The sequence below is a fragment of the Daucus carota genome, chromosome 2 (genome assembly GCF_001625215.2).
Source record: "Daucus carota subsp. sativus chromosome 2, DH1 v3.0, whole genome shotgun sequence".
NCBI classification, from domain to species: domain Eukaryota; kingdom Viridiplantae; phylum Streptophyta; class Magnoliopsida; order Apiales; family Apiaceae; genus Daucus; species Daucus carota.
The window spans coordinates 43156021-43180311 of record NC_030382.2 but is presented as its reverse complement, the minus strand read 5'-3'; the positions used below and the strand labels follow the sequence as shown (position 1 = coordinate 43180311).

Below are 24291 nucleotides of genomic sequence, written 5' to 3'. Positions count from 1 at the left end.
GTTGTCTAATAGAAATTAGGAAAATCAAATCAATCATAATCGCCATCAATCATCAACTTCACGCGACTAACACTTACGCCCAACTTCTTTTTAGCATTTCATTGAACAAAGAACAAGAGTAAAAAAAACAGCGACATGCATGAATGAAATCTCTTAATCAACCCAAAGTTAATTGCACTTTCTAAATCGATGAAAGAATCAATTATAAATAAACTCGTAAACAACTAAAATCAATGAAATTGCAGAAGACTTACCAAATTAATGCAAAACTAAATTATCGTTAGATTCTCAAGATCAAGCTAGAGAATTTAAGCTTTAGGACACTCGACGAAGTAATTACTTCTACTGTATACACGCATTCATATATAATATTCATTATATAAGGGTCACGGAAAACGTATCAGTAAAATAGAATCTTGAAACCTTAGATTAAGGTTCTGCTGCAAAATCCTAAATTTCAAATAGATTTTCGGATTTTAAATCTAAATACATGCTTTGCATCGTTGTAAGTGTTAAAAATAATTTTAAAATATAATACATAAACACGACACTTTTTGTCTGTGTAGTTCTGCGGCAGGAACCCTAATTAATACCAGAATATTACAAGAAATTTTAAACTAAAAGTTATTTATATCAATATTTAATTTGCACTTGAATTTAAAGTCGGTGAAATTGATTATATTATATGTCGGTATTTTATTTTTGAATCAAATTTATTTTAAAAACAAAATTCTTATGTAAGAATATAATTTATTGAAATTTGGGAGTAAATAAAAAATGTTAATTAAATAGTAAAACAAGAAATGTAAAACGATTATGATTGAAAAATAAAAAAATATAAGAAAAAATAAGTTTAGCGAGACATAAAAGAAATAGATATATTTTTTTGATAAATGTATAGTCGATATTTTAAAAAATTGCAAATGTGATAAAGTCACACAAAATTAACACCTGACATCAAATTGGGGATCAAAATTTAACCTTTACATAATTTTGATGTTGTATAGGAACAATTTTTATATCAAAAGTGACATTATTGTGATGTTTTGGTGCTTGATGGGAGATTCGAAGGCACTCTAACCAAACAAAGTTACAAAACCAAAGCAAACTGGTTTGGCGCCAATTTCATACCCTCTCTCTCCCCTATAAAAAAAACTCCTTCCAATTCAAATCACAAAACCCTAGAAATGGTGCTTCTCCAAAACAAATCCTCCTCCCGCAAGCGATCCAACCCCAATCCACTCGTCCCTCCCTCACCTCAACCCCCCAAGCTCCCCAAAAACCACCACAACCAACAACCACCGCCTCCTCAAACCCTAACCCCAATCGACAAGATGGCCTCCGTCTTAGCCGAAGCCGGATGCACTCTAATCAATCCTCTTGGACCTCCCTGTCTCCCTTCGGATACTCATAAGTTCCGGAACCACCTACATCGATTGTTCTCCGATGAGCCACCTGTTCGGTCTGATTTTTTGGCTGGTTTTGCTTCTTATGTTGCCTCTAGTGATAATCTCCGTCGGTACTACACGGGACTTTCACTTTTTAATTCTAATTACAATCATGGAAAGTTTAATAATACTAATTAGTCTCGGTCTTGAGTTAAGTGATTGAGTTTAGGTTGTTCATCATGCTTGATTGTATTGTTCCAGTTATCGCTGATATGCATATATTTCTGTTGTTTATTTGTTCTTGTTTTGAGTGAAACAGTTTTAGAAGTAGTCTTTACCCTTTAGTGTACTTGTTATTAACTACTGGACATTGTAATTTCTTAAGGCATCTAAGTTTGGTATTTGACTTGTGGAAGTATAATGCCAGGATTTTACTACCGACCAGTGGTGGGAGCTGTGGTTTGGGAAGAACAGAGAGCCTTGTTCGAGTGCTCTTGTTGGTGCCTTGTATCCAGTTAGATATTCAAACTATTTTACTAGAGAAGATGCCGGAGTACTTTGATGCTGAGCCTGTGGGTGGTCATGGACCATGCTCTTTGCGACTTGACGAGGATATTGCGAGGCTGATACTAAACCAATTTCGATGGCTTGACTTCCTTGTAGACTCTGAGGCGTTTACTAATAAGCTTCTGGAGGTCTTATCCATTTGTCCTCTTTATTTGAAGAGGGAGATTATTGGGTCATTGCCTGAGCTTATTGGTGAGCAGAACAATGAGAGTATCATTAACTCACTTGAGCAGATGCTGCAAAATGATCCGAATGCTATAATCGTGCCTGTTCTTGACACTATTTCCAATTTTAACTTAAATGATTTCCTGCAAGACAAGGTTATTTTTGCACATCTGACTTATTTATTATCTACAGTTGCACACTTGTTAATTGTTACTATCTGCTGCTAATAGTTAATGATTTGGCAGCAAGTAACAGATTTTGATCTGTATTAAAGTAGTTCTAATCGTTTGAAGGTGACTACATTAGCTTTGTCATATCTCCGAACAATTGATGCAGAGCACATGCCATACCTGCTGAAATTTCTACTGCTCTCAGCGACGCCAATGAATATTCAGAGAATAATCTCCAAAATCCGTGAACAGTTGAAAAACTTTGGAGTATCTAATATAAGTATGACACAGCACAATAAGCTTAAAGGAAAATCTGTTGCAGATAATGTGGATGGATCGATCCTTGATGCTTTGAGGTCAAGTCTTCGCTTTAAGAATGTGAGTTTGTTTGTTACACACTTATATTTGGTTAATTTAATATCTCGCAATTGCTCATGTTTTATATACATTTTGTGTACCCCTCCTACAGATGCTATGCCAAGAGATTTTGAAAGAACTAAAAGGCCTTAATACATCTCGGGATCATAAGCTGATTGACATATGGTTGCTTATGCTTATATATATGAATGGAGATACAATGCAAAAGAGTGTTGAAAAGATGATCAAGTGTAAAATAGTTGAGGGATATATTCAGGAAATTATGTTTGTACAATGCATTCGTGGAAATAAGCGATTGGTGCAGGTATGGTGCCTATTACATTCTCTGCTAATATGAAACAGTTTCATTTTAATATGCCAGTGTGATCTGAGAATTTGCTTGATTTAGGACTTTTTTGCCTCATTCCTATCTCTGTCCGAGTTCTTATTGGCATGTAAAGAACCAAAAGCAAGAGAAGTTGCTGTTCACATGTATAACTGTCTATTTGAAGTGTTTGCTGACACTTATTCGAGACAGGAAGTAAGTTCCCTAGAAGTATACATGGTTCGATGCATGTCTTCTTTTTCTAACTCTGAGCCTACATGGATAGGGCCAGAAGTCTAATTAGTAGCAACATCTCAGGTTCTAGGTGCGATAGTTACCCACATGGGCTCTGGCAGCAGTTTTGAAGTGGATTCTGCTTTAGATGTCATGATTCTGCTGGCATCTAAGTATTCACAGGAAATGTTACCGCTCTCTTCTTATATAAGTGGTACATTTACCAATACAGTTTAGTGCTTATTCCTTCTAAATAGTGTCGAGTTCATATATTCTCTGAGCACTTTTTCTTTCTATTTAGGTGTTCTGGATTACTTGGAGGGTTTTGATGTTCAAAGTCTGCATAAGGTCATTATTTTTATGTCTACATGATAATGCTGTTATGAAGTAATAGAGTAACTCTATGAGCTAATTAATAGTCACTGCAGGTCTACGAAATTTTCTGCCTTCTTTCTATGTCTGCTCGATCTAGAACGGAGAGATTTGCATCTTCAATTGCAAATGAACTTTTGATGATCATACGGAAACAGGTAACATAAATTAGAAACTACTTTTGTTTTTATTGCCTTCTGGACAGTTGAGAATAACCTTCCAAATTCGGATCTGTAACTTTTGATGTTGTGCACATTGGTAGTTGTTGGCCAATTATCTGCAACTTTGTTACTAACTAGAAAAACGGATTAGGTCGGTAATCCAGATTTGAAGTACAAAAAGATGGGCATAATTGGAACTATGAAGATGGTCTCTTTTCTTGCGGATGTGAATATTTCACCAAACCTATCCTCATCCCAGGTAGGTGCCATAATCATTTAGATTTACAATTTTCAAACTTGAGTCGATATGCATGTAATCACATGATATATATATATATATATCTTTATCAAGTGTATATGAAATAAAACTTATTAGATTCTTAGAATTTTAAAATTGTAATCTCCTACTCTTTCTTTCATATGTCCTTGTGTATATATTTAGTTCTGTTGCTACTACACATTTATATATCTATGTACTTATTGTTGCTGTACTTGTGATTTATATACGTTCACTGTTTGCATGCATGTCGAGGCTCCTATAAAGTATAGTTTCATAATGTTTTTTATTTTTTATTTCTTTTGAATAAAAGTTTAAACATCAAACTTTTATTCGGAAAAAGAAAATTTTTAAAAAATATTATGAAGCTATACTTTAAAGGAGCCTTAAAAAGCGTGCCAAAAAGTAACGTATACAATTGAATGGGGCATAGTGAGTACGTGTTTTGGTGTCGTTTTGTTTATCACTGGTACTAGCTTATAACCTGTGCAATGCAAAGGCGGTTATAATATTTGTTATTTTATTGCAAATATTTTAAATTTTACTAATTTTATTGTGAAAATAAAATTATGATAGTATAATGTGGTTAAATAATTTTTTTTACAGTAGAATAAATTCTCATTATTAAGTCCGTCAAATGACTAATTAAAAATTAGGTCGAACATATATGTTTTAATGAGAATGTTAAAATATGTTTTTTACATGTTATAATTCAAGGAGACCTATAAACCCAAATATAAACCAACCAATCAACCTTTTAATATTTCGTTATTAATAATTAATAATATAGTATAGAACATATTATAAGTTAAAAAGACGCGTGAACCCAAATACCGACCCGTAATACTAACATAATTTTTAATGTTTAGGTTTAATAGTAATAAAAAATATATTATAACATGTTATAAATTAAGGAGGTCTGTGGGTCAAATATCAACTGACTCACCAAACTCGACCGACGGACCAACTGATCAACTGAAATTTTCATGTTTCGGCTTTAATGGTATAATAATAAATAATATAGTATAAATTTATAATATTACTTTTAAAGTGAGACCATTAGAGTATTTAAAAATAATGTGAATGTATTTGGTTGCAAAATATTACCGGTTATTTATTAATGATTATATATAATAATATTATATTTTTGTATATATGTCGCTCGCGTTAGTTGTAAAAGATCGATTTTTTTAGTTAGAAAATCTAAAAAAGATAATGTGTTTTTTTTTTTTTGACGAAAAAAGATAATGTGTTTTAGTTAGAAAGGTAATTAATATGTTGCTCGATGTTATTTAAGAAGATTGAGTTTTTTTTAGTTAGAAAATATATTTTAGTTAAAAAGAATAATTGGTTATATAGATAGGCCCGTATTTCGGCCCAAGTACCGATCGACCAAACTTTCAATGTTTCGCCTTTAATAGTATAGTATAGAAGTATAGATGTAGTAATTTTATGACTGTTCATACGTGATCTTTAATCATAATATTTTTTCACATTCTGTTTCAACCATGATAGCATATTTGTGTGTGCATGCATCTTATTTAATGAAGATTTATTAAAGACATCCTAATATATATCTTCGCATACTAAAACCAACTGCTTATGTAGTTTGTCAAAGGGATATCTTGTGATATTTTTTCAAAATCTTTACTATTCCATGCTACACAAGAAAAGTAAGCGCAATGTGGCCTACTATAATATAAGTAATATAGCCTATTATGATTATTTCACGTATACACAAGCTCGACAGAAATTTTTTATTTTCTTTTGATAAAGAATGGACTGCATCTAGCTGTTCTTGGAGTGTCTACCCAATACAAGTAACAAACTCTATATTTATGTCGACAATCTTGGTATGGATTTTTTTGAGAAAATATTCCGAAATTTGTTTTCGTTTTATCCTGACAATATTTTATGTAGAAGTCAAGCAACGAAGAAGCATTGGAACTTTTAAAAGTATCTCTGGACTCTTGCAAACAGTTGCCATTACCATCAATAATTTTTTATGATGAACTGATAGCCATACTGAACAAGAAACATCTTCACCCAGAGATCATGGAATGGTAAGTTATGTATTAAAGCTAAATTAGCTGTCACTTGTAAATTAACTGTATTTGTCTTGTAGGATTGGTAAGCATGTGGGAGAATTTGAATCAAGATTCTTATTTGATCTTGAAGATGGAAAATTGTCTAATAAAGAATCATACTTTGACTTGGAAGGTAATTCCAGTTATACAAGAGTAAGTTTCTGGCAATTCATTATTGCAGCCACCAAACTGGAGATTTTTAAAAAATTAATATTCCTATGCTTTCTTGGTGCAGGGGAGCTATGGATGAACTTAGACGGTGACATATCTCCTATATGTCTGAATATTTTTCCTTTGGTTGCCACTTCTATGAAGTAAGTTGTAACATTATTGTTTTGGCATTCCATCGGTTCTGTCCTGTATCAATATCAAAGTTGTAAGCTAGAAACCCAAAACCGAATGGATTATAGTTTATTGGTGAGCATGATTATAGTCTCTGAAGAAGCTGTACCAGGAACATGCAGTAAATTCTATAAAGCTTTTGCAAATATAGTTGATCATTGTCATGAGATAAAAAGAGTGATTTACATTTAATAAATAGCAGTTTGTGGCCCCTTACAAAAAAAAAAAAATAAAAAAAAAATAGCAGTTTGTGGCCTGTGCTAGAGGTGGAAAGTTGGCCTAAATTATGATAAACTGGTTATTGCTTAACTTCTTTCCTTTAACATTATGTTCTGTGTGTTTTATGCAACCTTAAAAACTGAAAATCTTATTAAAACCTAACTGAAATTTAAGTTCCACACTAACTAATTTTCTTGTACTTGCAAATATCTACAAATTTATAGAATCTAATCTCTCTCTCTCCCTCTCAGATCTGCTTCGCCATTACAAATTCTGCCTGCTCACTTTATTCTGCTATCCACGGCAAGTGCTTCTTCCCCTACTGAAATAAAAATTCCTGAACAAACAGTGGCATATTTTCTGACAATATACCTTTAATCAGATAGAGAGGTTGGCTAATCAAGGGTCCCTTGCTGGAATCGATGCTCTACTTGGATGTCCTTTACACTTTCCTTCCTCAAAGGTACAACTAAGTGCCTATGTTGATTTTCATCAGCCTTCATTACACTGCATATACTGTAACTCTTTAGTCTTGAGTTCTGTATAAAGTTGTTAACCACAATAATTCTTTGATAACTTATAGTTAGTTAAGTCGAATCAAACCTTTATTATCTTAGTGAGTGTAAAGTACCGTTGAATATCAGCATGGTTGTGACATAAGAAAGATGATGTCACTGTAGTGACATCATATATACTGTAGCAATAGTAGCCATCAAGTAATTACTGTAGCAAGCTTTGTAGCAAGCTTTGATGATCTAAGTTTATGTATATAGAGAGACTTAGCCTTCCTCATTGTAGTCCACAACATGACAGAAAATGCAGCAAAAGTAGTTATATAGACAATACACACAGTTCACTGCACCTCTTGTTTTCACTGTCTTTCTCTCTTTTCTCTTTAAATCTGGACGAGTACCCTGTTTCGTAAGTGTCTTACAAAGACTTAAATAGAATTCTAAGACGCAACCTGCTGCTTGATAATATTTGTTCCATATTGTAAAGTTAATTCAAATCTGTGCTGTTGATTTTTTTTTTGATAATTAAACACACTCACGCACCCGCCTTGTCTTTGACAAGGTTCGAACCCTTGACATCCCGTAAAGAGGGCCTTGGTAATGATTGTTATGTGATCTTAGTATCTACAAGTTTGTGATATTGCAATAAGCGTAACTATGTGTTCAAGTCTTTCTGGTTGTTTGTAATATTGCTATAAGCGTATATCAAGGTTACTTAGAGGACATGAGGGTGAAATTCTAAATCCTCCATTTGTTAGAACTTAGAATTGGCCAGTGTAAATAATTATATGTATAAATTAGCATATGCCACTCTCTACCACAACGAAGCTATCTATAGTTCTGTATGTATGTATGTTTCGTTCTCTATTCAGCTCCAACAAGGGGACAGTTATTAGCTATATGCCTATATGTTTGGCATAATCCAGTAGAGTGCTTTGTTGGTTTCATCTGTCTTAATATTCATTAATTATGGAAATTATGTGTCATGTATATGATGACGTGTATCGGTCTGCACTTGCCAGCTCTTTCTGGGATCTACATGGAAATCACTGTCTGATAAGCAGAAACAAGTTTTGTCCCTTTGTTTATATTATGCTGTCAACTGGATGCGAGAGCTGGTAAGTTTTCAGTTTCGAAGTTTTCATACTTGTGAAACAAATTCATTATTTAACAAGCTTCATTTGATATTTAGAGAACTAACTATTTTAATGCTACAATAGATTAATGCTTTCTGTACCCAAGTTGCTGGAAGATTGGATTGCATAAGTCAGGCGACGGAGAAGGAAATTATTGACAAACTTTTGAAGCGCTTGAGAGATCTCGTGTATGTTTTGTAGATACTTGCATTGAGATTAGGAACAACTACTCTTACTCACAGGCATCTATATTGCATTGCTAATCATGCTTAGACAACCAGTTTGAGGGAAAGCGTTAGAGAAATAGGACTTCACTTTTTTTTTATACGGGAGTGTTATATACACTGAGATGTATAACCGTGTTAGCTCTCCTTACTTTTTCCCCTTCTTGTCTAAGAGCTGCTTGCATAAAGCTCCTTCGCTAAGTAACATATTACCATCAAGTTATTATTTTCCATAATAAAGAAATCTTGGAATATGCCACCAGCACATCTAGATGCACAACATATATGGAAGTGTATGCTGAATAATATGCAGCATGGTACCAATTACTTTAATCATGTTCTCTTGACTTTGTATGTGATATATCATATATATACAGGCAGTCCTCTTCGGGTATGTGGTGGTTTAGAGGTGCTCAACTCTTAGGTATGAGTTCTATAGTTGAGTAAAAAGTAAGATATAGACCTTGTGGGACATGAAACAAGTGACTGGGAGATATGTAGAGGGATTAGTAACTGTTCTGCGTGATCTAAGAGAATATTATTTGGTGACTGTACTGCCGGAAGGGAATTTAAGTAGATATATGTACCAAATCTGGTATAGATGGAAGCTCTTGATATTGACTAGTACTTATATTATCACGATATTGTCACGTTATTGTGTATGCACTTCACTCTTTGCATCTGCTCTATAAGCATTAAATGTTGAAGACTGATTTTTAAAAAAATTCAGCTATCTGGAGAGCTTGTTGAACACTTCTCTCAAAAACTACCCTGTAACTTTACCAGAGCTGTATCCTCATGGCCAGCCTGCCTCGTCACACTTTCTAGGACGGCCTAGTTCTAAACTAATTGCTGGAAAGACTACTGAGCATAATCCAACAGACGAAAATACCTCTCAGAATAACAAGAGAAAATACCGAAAGAGCTCGAAGCTGGCAACAAATTCAGATACCAATGCAAAAAGCAGGCAGCCTACCATTATAGATGTATTTAAGAAAGCAGGTGTCGTACCTAGCGTGTCAAATGAGAATTCATCTGGAACGCCTGTTATGGGAACTACGTCTGAGTCCAGTGAACAAGTCAATACTTTTGAGTCGGAGAATATAGAGGTCTCGGCTTCTACCAAGTGCTTAGAAATTTACAGATGCAAATTCAGGCCTCTTTTGGTTGAGTGCTTTTCTATGTTGTCATTTTCTCAGGTATATAGTACTTTATGCACCTTTGATTGTATCATTTACTGGGCATTAATCTCATATGAATATCTCATGTGAATACTGATGTGCTCCATCTACAGAATAGAAACAATGATCACTTAAAATAGCTACAATTTTTAGGTATTTAAGTAATGTGTGCTAAATACTTGTACAATAATCTTTGTGGAAAGATGCTTTTTGTTCCTCCGGATCAAAGAGCCAAGGAAAAAGCATGTCAAAATCTATGTTACTCGGACTCGGCTAGAAGTGTCCGACATGGATATGTGTCCATGTGTCGGACTCGGTAATATTTTGAAAAATTTACATGTTTTTGGCCTAAAATAAGTGTCCGAGTCCAAGTGTCCATGTCCGAGTGTCGAGTGTCCGGCATGGGTACTTCAAGGGAAAATGAAGAGTCCGAGTAACATAGGTCAAAATGAGTGGTCAAAAGTTGGGAGATTTTCAAGCTGGATTTCCCACTTATAGTCAATCTAAATTTGCTTTGATATATTTTAGTTTGGGATTATATTGTGCTCCATAATTTAGTATGTAATATTTTTAATCATCTGTTGTGAGGATTCTTACAAATTTATTCTATTTGAGTGTCTGCGTTTTGATGATTGATGGATCTAGTTAACCTTTACAATTGAGAAGATAGATCATATAGAGCTTAATTTTCATAACATTTGATTCCTTCAGTGGTTAAAAATATTCAAGCAGCTTTTGGGTTCGTAAACCGTGTTGCCTCGTTTCATATGCTGTAAACAGAAGGCGTTAACATATGTGCTTATATTGACAACTCCTACTAGTTCCCTAATAAATATCATTCTCAAATGCAGAATCTGGGTTCTTGTTGTGCTGATCCTTTTGCTGAGGTATTATATTTGGTCTACCTCCATGGTTTAATGTCTCATGTATACGTCAGATATGCGTACCTTATATCCACATGGTAGTTTCCGAGTTATTGTCTTATTGATGCATGCAGAAATTAATATTTTACTTGGGTTTATTTTCAGTTACCTTTACACCTTTACCTCCTACGCGACCTTAATTACAAGCTGGAGTACTTTAGTCCCACTAGCAAGCACAAAATATCAGTCAGATGCTCAAGTAGTCCACCTGGTTTGGAAGGGATGACGGTGATTGAATTCTTAAGAAATATCTGTTCACTCTTTCCCACTATTAGGAGACATTTTAATTGTGCAATCTGTGTGCTTAAAGAAGGTAACTTATAAACACATTCAAGCTCCGAAATGAGGTGCTTCAAATTCTTGATGTCATAATATCGTATTACATATACAGTACTTGCAGGTGACGAAACTTGTCAAGAACACTGGAAGGTTCATTCTGTTTTGGCTGGGATTCCAGATATCAGCAACATGGTGATTTCAAAGTCATCAGTCTCCACCTCTGTGTTAGTTGAGATACTTCGTTGCTATAATAAGGTGTCCCCCTTCTTTCTCTTTCACACACCTGACATATACATGCGCACACACAGCTAACCCTGTTAATTTTTCTGCAAAATATCTTTTTTATTTTGATCAATATTTTTCCCTTATAATTTTTTTGTTGACTTTCTTCTGAAATTTGAAGTAAAATTCGTAGGTTGTTTTAATTGTGCAGATGTTAAACCTTCCGGATATTTTGACCGAAAAAAAGCTCCTTTCGGATCTGCTAGAGAGCCTCCAGCCCCTTAAAGTCTCGGAATGCTATTTCTCAGGAATGAACATAATCCCTTTAGCAGGAAGCATAGATTACTTATATATTGGTGCTTATTCCTTCTTGGAAGAGGCTTTGGATGTTGGTATGCTATATGCATACTCTGTTCTTTTGCCTTTTAATTTCCCTGTTAGATTACCATTTACAGATTGCACTCATGTCCTACTTTTTGCAGCTTGTACGTTCTCATTTATGATGGCTACAGAAGTGTTACTTACTATGAACTCAGTACTTAACTCCATCCAGAAGTACCTGACTAAGTCACTGGAGGAAGCTGGTAAAGGAATATATGCGGAAACTACACAGGGGCTCTTTTCTGCTTTACGCATCAAACTGGGGAAAACAGCTCAAAAAGTCCTGAGGCATGAGTGGGATAGTGATACTGATGAAGATTGGAGAAGAAAAGTTAGTCCATGACACTATTCCAAGATATCATGATAAATTTGGTTTGAATTAGTTTTTAAATAAAACATTATGTTTGACAGAAGTATACACATATATATTCCTTTCTCTTATCACTGCAGAGTGAATTGGTACAGAGGACAGTGCACATATACTTGGAAAATTGTGAGTCCACTTCTGATTTACTCAACGAGCTTGCTCAGTCTATACTGCCTAAGGTCCGTAATAGATTTTTCTTTTCACATGTTCTTCGGTCTGTTTATAAAAAATATAACAGAATGCAAATTGCCTTTTCTCTTGAAATTTAGAATATCTTATGCTCTATTGGTCCATCATGACTCACCAAACAAGATCTTATAGATCTAGTATTAAAATACATAGAAATGATAGACACAGTGACACACAAAACTTGAAAGTATCTATATACTCGTTAAGAGACTAGTACAGTTCAATCATAAAATATTAAGTGAACTAAGCTTTCATCACAGTTGCTTAGATTGGTTATCAACTTTTACCCTAGGTGTCATCAAGCAAGACAGCCAGCAAAGATGATTCTCATGGTTTTCCAACTTTGTGTGCTGCTACGTTTGTCGTGTGGTATAGAGAGCTGGTAAGTTATTCTTTGTTCAAATTTTTACTACTGCTGTTTTCCAACTCGTTCGCACGCTGATTAAGATGTAAAAATGATTTCAAAATGATCTCTCTCGGATACCTATTCATAGATTCACACTATTAACATCAATCCTCTGCTTGATATGGACTAAATAGTAGAGAGTGCTTTTTTTGATATACTTTTGCTAAAGGAATTTTTTGAAACTCAATCAATTGGGTACTGTTGGATTTTCTAAAGGACCATACTGCATTCCTGCATTGTTATACAAAAAGGGTATTTATTGTGTTTATGTGTGTGTGTGAGAGAGTGAGAGTCTGAATTGGTTTTTTTTGGGTGGGGTGGGGATGTCTGTAGACTGTAATTGTTTACCCTGGCTGTTATAATGTTATATAACCACTCGTCTATCTTTGCAGCACGAAGAGAATATTTCCATCCTTAACAAATTGGTGAGCTATTGAATATCTTGTGCAATCTATTATGAATAATGTTACTAGTTGATTTATCAAATATATAAACTGTGTTCTCGTCCTCCTTTGTTAGGTTAAGGAAGTTGTTTTAGTACAGAAATCACGAGTTAAGATCCCAGAAGAAGCAAGTGAAAAGCTTCTAACTAAGTTACGGCAATCTGTGGATGTCGTTGTATCCTTAATCAACTTGTGCAGGACACATAACAAGGTAGTTGCATACTTTTAAGGAAGCTCTTTTTTAATGTTTGTTTCTTTCCTTGTTATTTAATTTATAAATATGATGACACAGGTGACTGTACATGCTTTGGCTATCAAGTATGGTGGAAAGTTTATTGAATCTTTTCTCAAAGGTATATGTTTGAGTTTGTTGCATACGAAAAAGTCAAGGGCTACCCCAGTTTGAGGATACTGATCAAAATCGTTTCTGCAGTTTTTGATTTTTTAAAGACCCAATTTGACAAGTATAAGGAGTGTATTGTTGAACTAGTAAGTTGTGTTTTCTTGTATGGATGAGGAGGGAGTTAGATGAAGTTTTCTATAATAATATAGCATGAAGCTGTCCATATTGAACTTTCCTTATCAGTGACAATGTTACTTACTCTTGCCTAAAATATGACAGGTCATAGCTCTACAGAAAGCAACAAGAACCATACAGACCCTTTGTTCTGAAGCAAAGGTTAGTCAAAGAGGGTTTACATCTATCACTCATGATTACACTTGCTTCTGTACTATAATAGGGCAAACACTTACTTTTGCATTTTTTTTTTTTTGTTTTTGAAGAGCCTGAAACAAACAGTAATAGCCAGCAAAATTCCAGCTACAAAGAGATCGTTAGAACGATTCTTGTTCCAAGTAAAGGCCCTCATCCACAGTGCATCAAGTGGATGCATATTCCACATGGGTATGAAAAATATTCTTTGTTATTAAATTTTAAAACGCAATCTCAGCGTTCTCTTTATAATGCATATAATTGTCCTTGTATGACTATTTTCTGGATACGGCAGTGAATATCTATAAGCACGTCAAAGTTTCTACGTTACTTTTTGTAACAACCAGTGGATTTTTGGCTTGAATTTCTGTCAATAATGCTCCCTGAAGTAGTTGTCTTACTGAGCTTGTTTATTTTACATTTGCATGGCATCATAGTGACAGCCATGTTTTCTGTTACAAGGATTCTCTTTGTTATGTTGCATGTTCTGAGATGGTGTAGCCATGTATCTTGCATATGCAGGAAATCTTAGACATAAAGATCTGTCAGGTCAGATTGTAAGTTCGCAATATGTTGATCAAGATGAAGATATTGATAAAGATTTTGTAGACACTGTTCCAGATGACCGACAAGATGGAACTGTTTCTGGTGAGGAAGATGGTGAAACAGAATGAGAATTATATATACAACCAGTCCAAGCTACATGAGATAAGCCGAGTGAACAATATAAAATATATTGGTGGCTGCCATCAGCCGACTATGTTTGTACCTGAACTCTTCATTAAGTCATCTGTTAGTACTTGCAATACCATCAACTATCAAGTGAAGAGCCTAAGGTAAGGATGTATAAAAATTAGGTGAAGCCAGTAATTTATCGAAGCACACAGTTTGTCACCATGGCTTTGTGCCATACATGAGAGACATACATGGTGATTGGGCCACATCGGTAGAAACAAAAATGGAGCGCAAATTTGTGGATTTTTTTGACAATTATTATTGATGGTGAATTTGCATTGTACTTTGTCAATTGTATTATATCCGAACCATAAACAAGACTCAAAATTTGATGAAGTGCAGTGTTGTAATTCCTATCAGATTTTTGTAGCAAAATATTGAACTCAAACATTGTTGTATACTCTTATGATACATTAGCATTGCAAGATTACAGAGTGTTGCTAAACCAAAAGGAAAGACGAGATATGGCCTCACAATGAGTCACAAGTCGACAACTACAGTCTGGATCAATCACACCATTTCTTGGGTATTTGGGGAAACTGCAATACGGCCAATTAGTGGCCAAGGCCAAAACACACAACTTTCTAGAATATTGCTATATACTCCCTCTGGTCCACCTTGACTTTTTGCACATTATTTTAGGAGCTTTGACCACATATTTAAAATCAATATTTTTAAATTTTTCTTTTTCTAAATAAAAATATAACATAGATATTATTATTCAGAAAAAGAAAATTTTAAAAATATTAATTTTAAATATGTGGTCAAAGCTCCTAAAATAATGTGCAAAAAGTCAAGGTGCCTTATATAAAGGACCAGAGGGAGTAATAAATAACAATTTAGGTATGTAATATTTTTGGGTCAAAATTTAAGCATGTAAATAATAGTTTGATGTTTAAGCATGTAAATAGATATGTTTGATGTTTGTAAATATATGATTAATTAAGTCAGGTAATTATGAAAATGAATGAAAGATAAAATTCAGTTATCAGGATAAATTACTTGTTATTAGGTAGGACTGAGCATTCGGTTCGGTTAACCGAATACCGAACCGAAATTACCGAAATATTTCGGTTCGGTTAACCGAACCGAAATATTTCGGTACCTAATTCGGTTATGGTTTTCTGGCTATTTCGGTATTTCGGTTTTTTCGGGTTTTTTACCGAATTAACCGAAGAAACCGAATAACCGAAATATTTAAAATAAAAAATTATATTTATTTATTTATTTATTTTTCAATACATTAAAACACAATGGGGTCACCATTGAGTTGAAGATATGATATTTCGCCACCATTCGATATGAAAGTCTCTCTTAAAACAATATTTATAATAAGATTGCGAAACAGTTTCGCTGAAATAACTGCAGAAAAACAAAATAAAAGCAAGCACCAGAAAGCACTGACATGGTGAAATGGTATATGCAAATTATGCAGAGTGCCTCCAGCTTTAAAGGTGAAGTCTAAAGAGTTCTGGAACCGTATCGCATGAGTAGCTGATTCAAAGTACCTCATATATCGACTCAAATTAACACCACAAATTAATAATTATAATTAAAAAGATATAATAATGTTGGTTGCTTGCCTCCTAATTTTTCTCCATTATTTTCATATTTTTTTTATTAATTATAAAATTTCGGTTTTTTTTTTCGGTATTCGGTTTTAACCGAAATAAAAATTTCGGTTCGGTAAAATAACCGAATTAAATTCGGTTCACTATTCGGTTATGATTTTTGAGCTTATTCGGTATTTCGGTTATTTCGGTATTCGGTAATTCGGTTCGGTTTTTACCGAATAATCAGCCCTATTATCAGGTACAAGCTCCACACGAGATCTGCTTGATTTGAGTAAAAATTTATTGTGTAAAGTCTTTTTGGAGCAACATATGTTTTACTTAAAACATACTAATTTCTCGGTTTGTAATACGGGCGGATCTAAAATTCAAATTTTAAATACATCAAATAAAATTTTAAAATTATCTATATATTTTAAAGTTTGAGAAGACATTTTATAATTTTAGAAGATAAAAAAACATTTATATATTTTATATTTTATATTTTACATAATTATTTTTATAAAGATCTAAAGTGATGAAAAAACATCATTTATATTTTATTTTTTACAGTCTTAGTGGGTGTTTGGCTGTGTGGCTTCTGGGCTTAAAAGCCTGAGAAGCCCGCTTCAGCTTTTTGTTGGTGCATTTGGCAAGAATAAAGAAGCACTTAATTAAGAAGAAATAAGTCCAGCAAAAGAAGCTCCAATATCTAAGCTTATTTTTCAAGCCTGACTTTCGCTTCTTTCGTTAATAATCCCTAAATAGTCCCTGTATTTTCTGGCCACTTAACCAAATAAATTAAAAAGTTTATCATTTATCCTGACCCTGATCTAATACATGATGAACTTTTTGCCGTTATTAATTTTTTTTTAATGCATCGTTTAAATTTTTGTACTTGTAAAATATTACAAAACCAAACTAATACCAACTTATAAGTTAAGTTATCCGAACACTTAAAAAACTTCTGGTAACTTATAAGTCACGTTATCCAAACGTAGCTTATAAGTCCAAACCAACTTATCACTTTTAATATAGTTCTTTATTTTAAGCAATAAATCACTTTTTTAAGTCCAGCCAAAGGGCCCCTTAGATGATCCCCAGCAAACTCCGCTATCTATCAAGATACATACATGGTTTTTTGAAAGAGCGAGGTTTATTCAGCTAAATGAAAACCAAATTCTGACAGACAATTTTTAAATATTTTTTTCTGACAGACAATTTTTAAATTTTAAAAAGGAAAAATAAAACAAAGAGGTGAGTTTGATGTTCTGCCTAGTACCCAGCAGTGTATCGGTAAAACCCAGTTAAACCCTAATTTTTGGATTGAATTCAATAGCAATTCTTTAAGAAATGAAGTAATTTCTGTTGCAACTCAACTTACGTCAAGATGATGATGATGTTGATCAACAAGCTCTTCAGCAACCATGGTAGGTCTCCTCAATTCATTCACTAAGCAACACTTTCATTTTATATTTGTATGTTAATCACTATGTTTTGCTATTGTTTGTGTGTATATACGTAATTGCCCAGCTTCCTATAACTAATTGTGTATGTACTGTGTTATTCGCATTGGGTTTGCAGGTGTAATGATTCGCTTGGGCCCGAAATGCTGCTGGGTTAAGGCATTACCATTTTCGTCTTTTTCCGGGCCTTTTGATGCCAAGGAGAGCTCTGTTTCTGATGGGGCACGACAAAGAGTTGATCAAGTGTGTCACATTTTGGAGAGTGGTCCTTGGGGAGCTTCTTTGGAGGATGCTTTATGGTCTTGCGGTCAGGTGCCTCATGGTCAATTGGTTGCTGGGGTTTTAAGCAGACTGAAAAATGTTGACTTGGCACTGAGTTATTTTCGATGGACTGAAAAGGTTGATGACAAAGCTCATTGTTCGGAAGCATATAATGCTCTTCTTATGGTGATGGTGAAGAGTAAAAGTTTTGATATGCTGGAACAAATTTTGGAGGAGATGAGTTTAGCGGGTTTTGGGCCGACTAATAGTGTTTGTATTGATATAGTTGTTAGTTGTGTAAAGTCTCATAAACTTAGGGAAGCATACGGTATTATCCAAATGATGAGGAAATTTAAGATTCGCCCAGCTTTTTCTGCTTATACAACTCTTATAGGTGCTCTATCTGAAGCTCATGAAGCTGATCTTATGCTCTCGCTATTTCATCAGATGCAAGAATTAGGGTATGAGGTAACAGTGCATTTATTCACAACTTTAATTCGAGTATTTGCCAGGGAGGGGCGGGTTGATGCTGCACTGTCCCTGTTGGATGAGATGAGAAGCAACTCCTGTAATGCGGATATAGTTCTCTTCAATGTCTGTATTGATTCCTTTGGTAAGGTCGGTAAAGTGGATATTGCTTGGAAATTCTTTCATGAGATGAGAACACATGGCCTCAGTCCTGATGATGTCACATATACCAGCATGATAGGAGTACTCTGCAAAGCTAATAGATTGGATGAAGCTGTGAATATGTTTGAGCAAATGGAGCTGAACAGGAAAGTCCCATGTGCATATGCTTATAACACCATGATTATGGGTTATGGACTGGCAGGAAAGTTTGACGAAGCATACAAATTACTCGAACGTCAAAGACTTAAGGGGTGCATTCCAAGTGTGATTGCATATAATTGTATTCTTACTTGCCTCGGGAAGAAGGGTATGACTGACGAGTCTCTAAGGATCTTCGAGGAGATGAAAAAAGACGCTAAACCTAATCTTTCTACATATAATATCCTTATAGACATGCTCTGCAAGGCAAGGAAACTTGAGGCCGCTTTGGAGGTTCGTGATAGTATGAAAGCAGCTGGTTTGTTTCCGAATGTACGGACTATGAACATAATGATTGATAGGCTTTCTAAGTCCGGATTGCTTGAAGAAGCCTATTCACTATTTAAAGAAATGGATCATAAAGTTTGTACTCCAGATTCTGTCACTTTTTGTTCTTTGATCAACGGTTTGGGTAGAAATGGTAGAGTGGATGAAGCTTACAGTCTCTATGAACAGATGTTAGATTCTGGTCGCATTCCTGATGCTATTGCCTACACATCTCTCATCAGGAACTTTTTCATGTCTGGGAGAAAGGAGGATGGTCACAAGATATATAAAGAAATGGTTCGCCGAGGTGTTCATCCGGACCTAACCCTCCTTAATACCTACATGGATTGTGTCTTTAAAGCTGGTGAAGCAGACAAAGGCAGAGCTTTGTTTGAAGAAATAAAAGCGCATGGTTTCATACCAGATGTGAGGAGCTATTCAATACTAATTCATGGTCTCATAAAAGCAGGGTTTGCACGTGAAACATACGAGTTGTTCTATTCAATGAAGGAACAGGGATATGTTTTGGATACCTTAGCCTATAACACTGTTATTGATGGATTTTGCAAAGCGGGGAAAGTAAATAAGGCATACCAGCTACTTGAGGAAATGAAGGTAAAGGGTCAACAACCTACTGTAGTTACATATGGTGCTGTCATTGACGGGCTTGCGAAAATTGATAGGCTTGATGAAGCTTACATGCTTTTCGAAGAAGCAAAATCAAAAGGCATTAAGCTGAATTTGGTGGTGTATAGTAGCCTTATTGATGGATTTGGAAAGGTGGGTAGAATTGATGAAGCATATCTTATTATGGAAGAGCTGATGCAAAATGGGTTGACGGCAAATGTTTACACATGGAACTGCTTACTCGATGCACTAGTGAAAGCAGAGGAAATTAATGAAGCCCTTGTTTGCTTTAATTCAATGAAAGATTTGAAATGTGCTCCCAATGGCATTACATACAGCATATTGATAAATGGTCTTTGCAGGGTTCGGAAGTTCAATAAGGCCTTTGTGTTCTGGCAGGATATGCAGAAGCTTGGATTTAAGCCCAATATGATTACCTATACCACCATGATCTCAGGGCTTGCAAAAGCAGGACAAGTATTTGAGGCTAGCTTGCTCTTCGAAAGGTTTAAGGCCAATGGAGGCATACCTGATTCCACTTGTTATAATATGATGATAGAAGGGTTAAGTGTATCGAATAGGGCAGAGGAAGCTTACAAACTTTTTGAGGAAACTAGGTTAAAAGGATGTCATATATATTCTAAAACTTGTGTTATCCTTTTGGATGCTTTGCATAAGGCCGAGTGTCTGGAGCAAGCAGCAATTGTTGGTGCTGTGTTGAAAGAAACCGCAAAGTCTCAGCATGCATCAAGATCCTTGTAACACCACCCCGTGTACTCTGTTTCTTAAGAGTAGTCTTATGATCATTATATCATAATTAAATATAGATATAATGTTTCTGGGATCTTGTGTCTATTAACACTACCTGATCTATTATGGCTGCAATCAGAGCCTCTATCGGTCTATTCTCATAGTGCACCATTTAACTTCCAATGTAATGCTAAAGTGTGCTTTTTTCTGGATCCTGTTACCCTCCAACCAAGATGTCTTCATCAGACGAGAGACCAATATAGAAGAGTTTCTCTGCTGTGGAATTGTTTCATCAGCACGATAGTATCAGATGTTTATTGTAGTGTACAACCATACAGGTATTACTAGCCTATACCAGTTTTGAACAGTTAGTGGTTTTTATAATGCCTGGTTTACATGTAGCCATGGAGGTAGTATCTTGGTCTGTCTTTATGGAAACAGTATCTTCCTGGCTCATGAAGACTCAATACCTGTACCACAATTCTTATTGTGTATATTTACCTATTTGTCTGCAAAGAGCTTAGGGAAGTATAAAACTATTTAGAGTTGAGTTTCTGGTGTGTTGATTTTCATGCACCAAAAAATGTTCATTGTTTGTGCTATATTTCATTTAAATGGTTTGGTTTAACAGAATAAGTTGCATTTGAAATACTTATTACTTCAACGGGAGTAATCCAGGCAACTGAGCAAAGCTACTGGTCTAATTTGAGCTTGCTAATGTGATGCATATGAGCATGTCAGACAGTTGCAAAATCTTTTAGTCTTAGTAAGGTCCCCCTTTTTTATAGTACAAGTACAAGATATAGCTAGGATTTGTGATATATAAAAAAATCTGAAGAGGGTTCACCTTGTGTAAAATAATGGGTAAATTGTTTGGGGCTTTGAACTAGATTTCTCTAGTTGCAACCTGCTATTTAATTGTAGTAGTTTGAAGGACTATCTTGTCTAGACAAATGCAAAGAGCATCCTGTTGAATTTAAGTACATGTGCAGTGATTAATAACAAATTAGATGTTCAAGACTTTCTTCTTAAAGATCAGCATTCTTGAGTGCTCTACCTTTTCCCCATAAAATCTGCACCATCGATCATCATTTTGAGGTTTTTCTCTTGACTGTTTCTTGTTTAACATTAGTCTTTACACTTAACTTAAATAAATCTGTAGTGCAGGATTTGTACTGCTTTTTGTAGTTTTCTTAAAGCAGTTTGTATCTTTGTCAACCAGGTGAAGCGGTAAACATGTTTGATAAGTCCAATTCTTGTCTCCGAGGTTATGTTCTGCCACTTTCCACTAGCTTTGCATTTATATTCCTCATAATAACTTTGTTCAGAACTTGCATGAGTGATAATTCTGGACCTTCTTAGTGGAGTCCTAAATATACATATGACTTCTCATGCTTCAGAAAGAAATGCACCTACATCTTCTTTGTATATTTGTTCATCTGCAGATTACCAAGCAATAAGCATTAATCAACACAATTGCTTGCAACTCAGAGGACTTTCATGTCTACTGAACAATCTTTAGATCATGTTGAAGGTATGTCTTTAAAATTTAAGTAAAAGTGTCATGAAATATTCTTGTTTTATAAATATGTTTTAGTGAAGGTATAGGAGCTTATCATGAACTTGTTTTGGTCGTTTAGAGATTTATCGTCATCGATGTAAGAAAGAAAGTAGTAATAGAGCATATACAAGAAGTAACCCATACAAAAGTGTCCAAACTGAAACTTCTTGAATATTATTTGAATAGTTGCATCACTCATGGTGAGATAGGCATCATCATACATATGAGCAGTAATCTGAAATAGTATAAGTTGTACAACATTCTAGATATAAACAAAGAGCTAACAACCTCTTAAATCCATCAACAACAGATCATCTTGCATGTCAAAGCAAGATTAGGTGCTCATAAGTTGGGTTGTCCGCATCCTTGTTGTCTTAATATATGCAGTAGCAGCAGTCTCGAGTTCGAACTGGAAAATGCTGAATACACTAATGTCTATAAAGTCTCAAGTATAGAAAGTAATAAAAGCAGTATACAACAACATAGGTATCTTTAAAGGATGCTACTGCTTGTTTTCACCCATTCCCGTCGCTGCGGCAGCTGGCTGATCCATTGTTGGCGCAGAAGCTGCGGCTGCTGTAGCTGTATTTGTCACCAGACTGTCAAACTTCTCCGTCTTTCCCAGCACAATCTCGATCTGTATAATTCATGCATTGTAAAGGGTAATTTCTTGGTTAGGTTTCTCTTGATCTTAACATTATGGGTCTTGTTATTCTTTCTTTTTTCCTTTTTTATTGTTGGAAATGTTTTGCTAGTAAATTGTGAATTAGATATTTCACATTGAATCTAAATTATAGGTTAGACATTGAAAAATAACAGAATTCTGAGGTTCAACCCACCTTAGCTTTCTGAACGAGCCTTCCCCTGGTTTCATCTTTCATGCCAACTGTTGATGTGATCACCTCTATTCATCCCAATAACTTGTTAGTCTCCTGAACTCCACATACTTCTTATGCTCCAAGACCCAGCATTCATTGAAATAAGTTGTAAGTTAAGAAAAGATGGAAAATTAAAGCTAAAATAACTTACTCTTCTCAATGGCCAGACCATTGTTCTTGAGGATCTCAGCAATCGTAACAACAGTAGTTATAGCTGTAAACACAATACAATAGGTTCGTCTTAATGGAGACCTTACTCTGAAGTCAAAACAATTATTATTCTTGTACTAATTTGTCAATGATTTTATACTTGAAAGAAAATAAACCATCTAAATTTCTATGTGCAGGAAAGAGTGAAGAAGGGTCAAGAGGAGTACCCATGCCCAATGCAGAAAGCTCAACCTCGTTGTGCTGCTGTATGTACTTCTGCAAGTGCATCCAGTATTATTTAGAGGTATAATTAAAAAATTTAAATTACTATAATAAATTATAAAGATTCCTGAAAAATTAATAGATATTCTCTTGCATGTCAACAAACTGGCACTGGGCCACATTAACTAATTATGATAGTAAAAATAGTCTATTAAGGGCCCATTAAAAATGTGGACTAATAGGATATGAACCTTAATTAAGAAATGTAAAATTTTGATTCATGGTCATGCATAATTAAATTAGCAAATATATAATAGTAAAAGCATAGAATAAATAATAATGAGATAATAATTACATACCTTAGCAAGATTGACATAAAAGAAAAGAGGCTTCTTGGTGTTGGAAACCTGAATCCTATTCTTCTTCTGTGTTTCCGTGTTCTTTCCTCCAGCAGAAGGCGCATTAGCATTACCATTAACGGTGGAGGTGGTGGTGGTGGTGGCGGTCATCGTAGTTGCAGTCTTAGCATTACCATTGCCATTAGCCGTAACAGTAACATTTACAGTTTCAGTTGTCATGATTGCATAAATTCGGGCAGATTACTTTGGTAAACACAGGTACCTTTCAGTAAACTTAATTTATTAATTCTTGTCAAGGATATGATATGTGTGTATGCAGGTAAAGAAATAGGATAATTACTAAAATTAAACTAATTAAAAGGGACATGTATTATCGAGAAACAAGTTGAGCCATTGTTGCAATGGGTTAGTTACAGATACATGTAAAGGAACATCAGTTTCTTGAGAAAGCACCACGTTGGTTAATTTGACCAGGTATGCGAGTGGCAATTATGCACCAAGAAATGGGTGTTAGAACACAAAAGTAGTACTCTATTTTATTTTATTTTTATAATTTTTTATTGAAAATATTAGTGGAGGGATAGTAGCACTATACTTTCATATTACATATATATTTTAAATACAAGTGAAGAGTTTAGTTTTATGAAAATCACTATTTTATCAGATATTTCAAATACCAAATATGTTTTGCGAGCGAAACATATGAGATATGCAAATCTCCAATAAAATAGTGGTGTCCATATAATTATTTTTTTTTCCATAAAAAAATGTTGCATAGACCAGTTTGATTGATTTATGGCGGAAAAGGATTTTATATTAAATGGTAAAATAGTCCAACATTTTGTTCTACAAGATGAGGAAAGTAACTTTAGTAGATGGAAATCTAAGCGGACAAAGAAACATGGGAGTGCTGAATTGTTGGTTGATCAAGTCATAAAGTTGGGAAGAAGTAAAAGTATATATACTTTGAATTTCCTTTTCCGCTAAATAAAGCCAAA

At 34.6% G+C, this 24291-nt stretch overlaps 3 protein-coding genes across 5 annotated transcripts; 2 read left to right on the top strand and 1 right to left on the bottom strand.

Moving 5' to 3' along the window:
* The first annotated feature begins 1050 nt into the window (after positions 1-1050).
* On the top strand, positions 1051-14804 carry LOC108206250 (uncharacterized). Of its 3 annotated transcripts, none has more exons than XM_017376487.2 (31): positions 1051-1519; positions 1816-2275; positions 2414-2668; positions 2760-2972; positions 3057-3188; positions 3291-3420; positions 3508-3554; positions 3635-3736; positions 3891-3998; positions 5940-6079; positions 6142-6236; positions 6339-6417; positions 6916-6967; positions 7047-7127; positions 8199-8294; positions 8397-8500; positions 9267-9735; positions 10569-10604; positions 10746-10953; positions 11032-11174; positions 11353-11533; positions 11624-11853; positions 11973-12068; positions 12371-12460; positions 12877-12909; positions 13004-13138; positions 13220-13280; positions 13361-13416; positions 13550-13606; positions 13711-13831; positions 14162-14804. In XM_017376487.2, the coding sequence occupies exons 1-31, from the start codon at positions 1188-1190 to the stop codon at positions 14311-14313; spliced, it is 4494 nt and encodes a 1497-aa protein (XP_017231976.2). In that variant the 5' UTR covers positions 1051-1187; the 3' UTR covers positions 14314-14804. The 3 variants fall into 3 exon arrangements, with proteins under 3 accessions (XP_017231976.2, XP_063943739.1, XP_017231975.2); XM_064087669.1 differs by having other exon boundaries at positions 5937-6079; positions 11041-11174; XM_017376486.2 differs by having other exon boundaries at positions 1052-1519; positions 5937-6079.
* Positions 14805-17074: 2270 nt separating this feature from the next.
* Positions 17075-20673, top strand: LOC108209994 (pentatricopeptide repeat-containing protein At3g06920). Its single transcript, XM_017381222.2, has 2 exons — positions 17075-17354; positions 17509-20673. The coding sequence occupies exons 1-2, from the start codon at positions 17315-17317 to the stop codon at positions 20133-20135; spliced, it is 2667 nt and encodes an 888-aa protein (XP_017236711.1). The 5' UTR covers positions 17075-17314; the 3' UTR covers positions 20136-20673.
* Positions 20674-21835: 1162 nt separating this feature from the next.
* Positions 21836-23512, bottom strand: LOC108209996 (uncharacterized protein At2g34160). The gene is made up of 5 exons (XM_017381223.2): positions 23294-23512; positions 22940-22988; positions 22714-22776; positions 22524-22588; positions 21836-22321 (listed from the first exon to the last, which is right to left on the bottom strand). The coding sequence occupies exons 1-5, from the start codon at positions 23510-23512 to the stop codon at positions 22187-22189; spliced, it is 531 nt and encodes a 176-aa protein (XP_017236712.1). The 3' UTR covers positions 21836-22186.
* Positions 23513-24291: the final 779 nt, after the last annotated feature.

What these genes read in the sequence shown, in the direction of transcription:
- LOC108206250 (XM_017376486.2), top strand. Translation starts at nt 1,188, where the DNA reads ATGGTGCTTCTCCAAAACAAATCCTCCTCCCGCAAGCGATCCAACCCC. An exon ending in GCTCTCTTCTTATATAAGTG is followed by an intron (nt 3,421 to 3,507) that starts GTACATTTACCA and finishes CTTTCTATTTAG; the next exon opens with GTGTTCTGGATTACTTGGAG. An exon ending in TACTTCGTTGCTATAATAAG is followed by an intron (nt 11,175 to 11,352) that starts GTGTCCCCCTTC and finishes TTAATTGTGCAG; the next exon opens with ATGTTAAACCTTCCGGATAT.
- LOC108209994 (XM_017381222.2), top strand. Translation starts at nt 17,315, where the DNA reads ATGATGATGATGTTGATCAACAAGCTCTTCAGCAACCATG. An exon ending in CAAGCTCTTCAGCAACCATG is followed by an intron (nt 17,355 to 17,508) that starts GTAGGTCTCCTC and finishes TTGGGTTTGCAG; the next exon opens with GTGTAATGATTCGCTTGGGC.
- LOC108209996 (XM_017381223.2), bottom strand. Translation starts at nt 23,512, where the DNA reads ATGACAACTGAAACTGTAAATGTTACTGTTACGGCTAATGGCAATGGT. An exon ending in TGGTCTGGCCATTGAGAAGA is followed by an intron (nt 22,589 to 22,713) that starts GTAAGTTATTTT and finishes TGGGATGAATAG; the next exon opens with AGGTGATCACATCAACAGTT. An exon ending in GGCTCGTTCAGAAAGCTAAG is followed by an intron (nt 22,322 to 22,523) that starts GTGGGTTGAACC and finishes TGAATTATACAG; the next exon opens with ATCGAGATTGTGCTGGGAAA.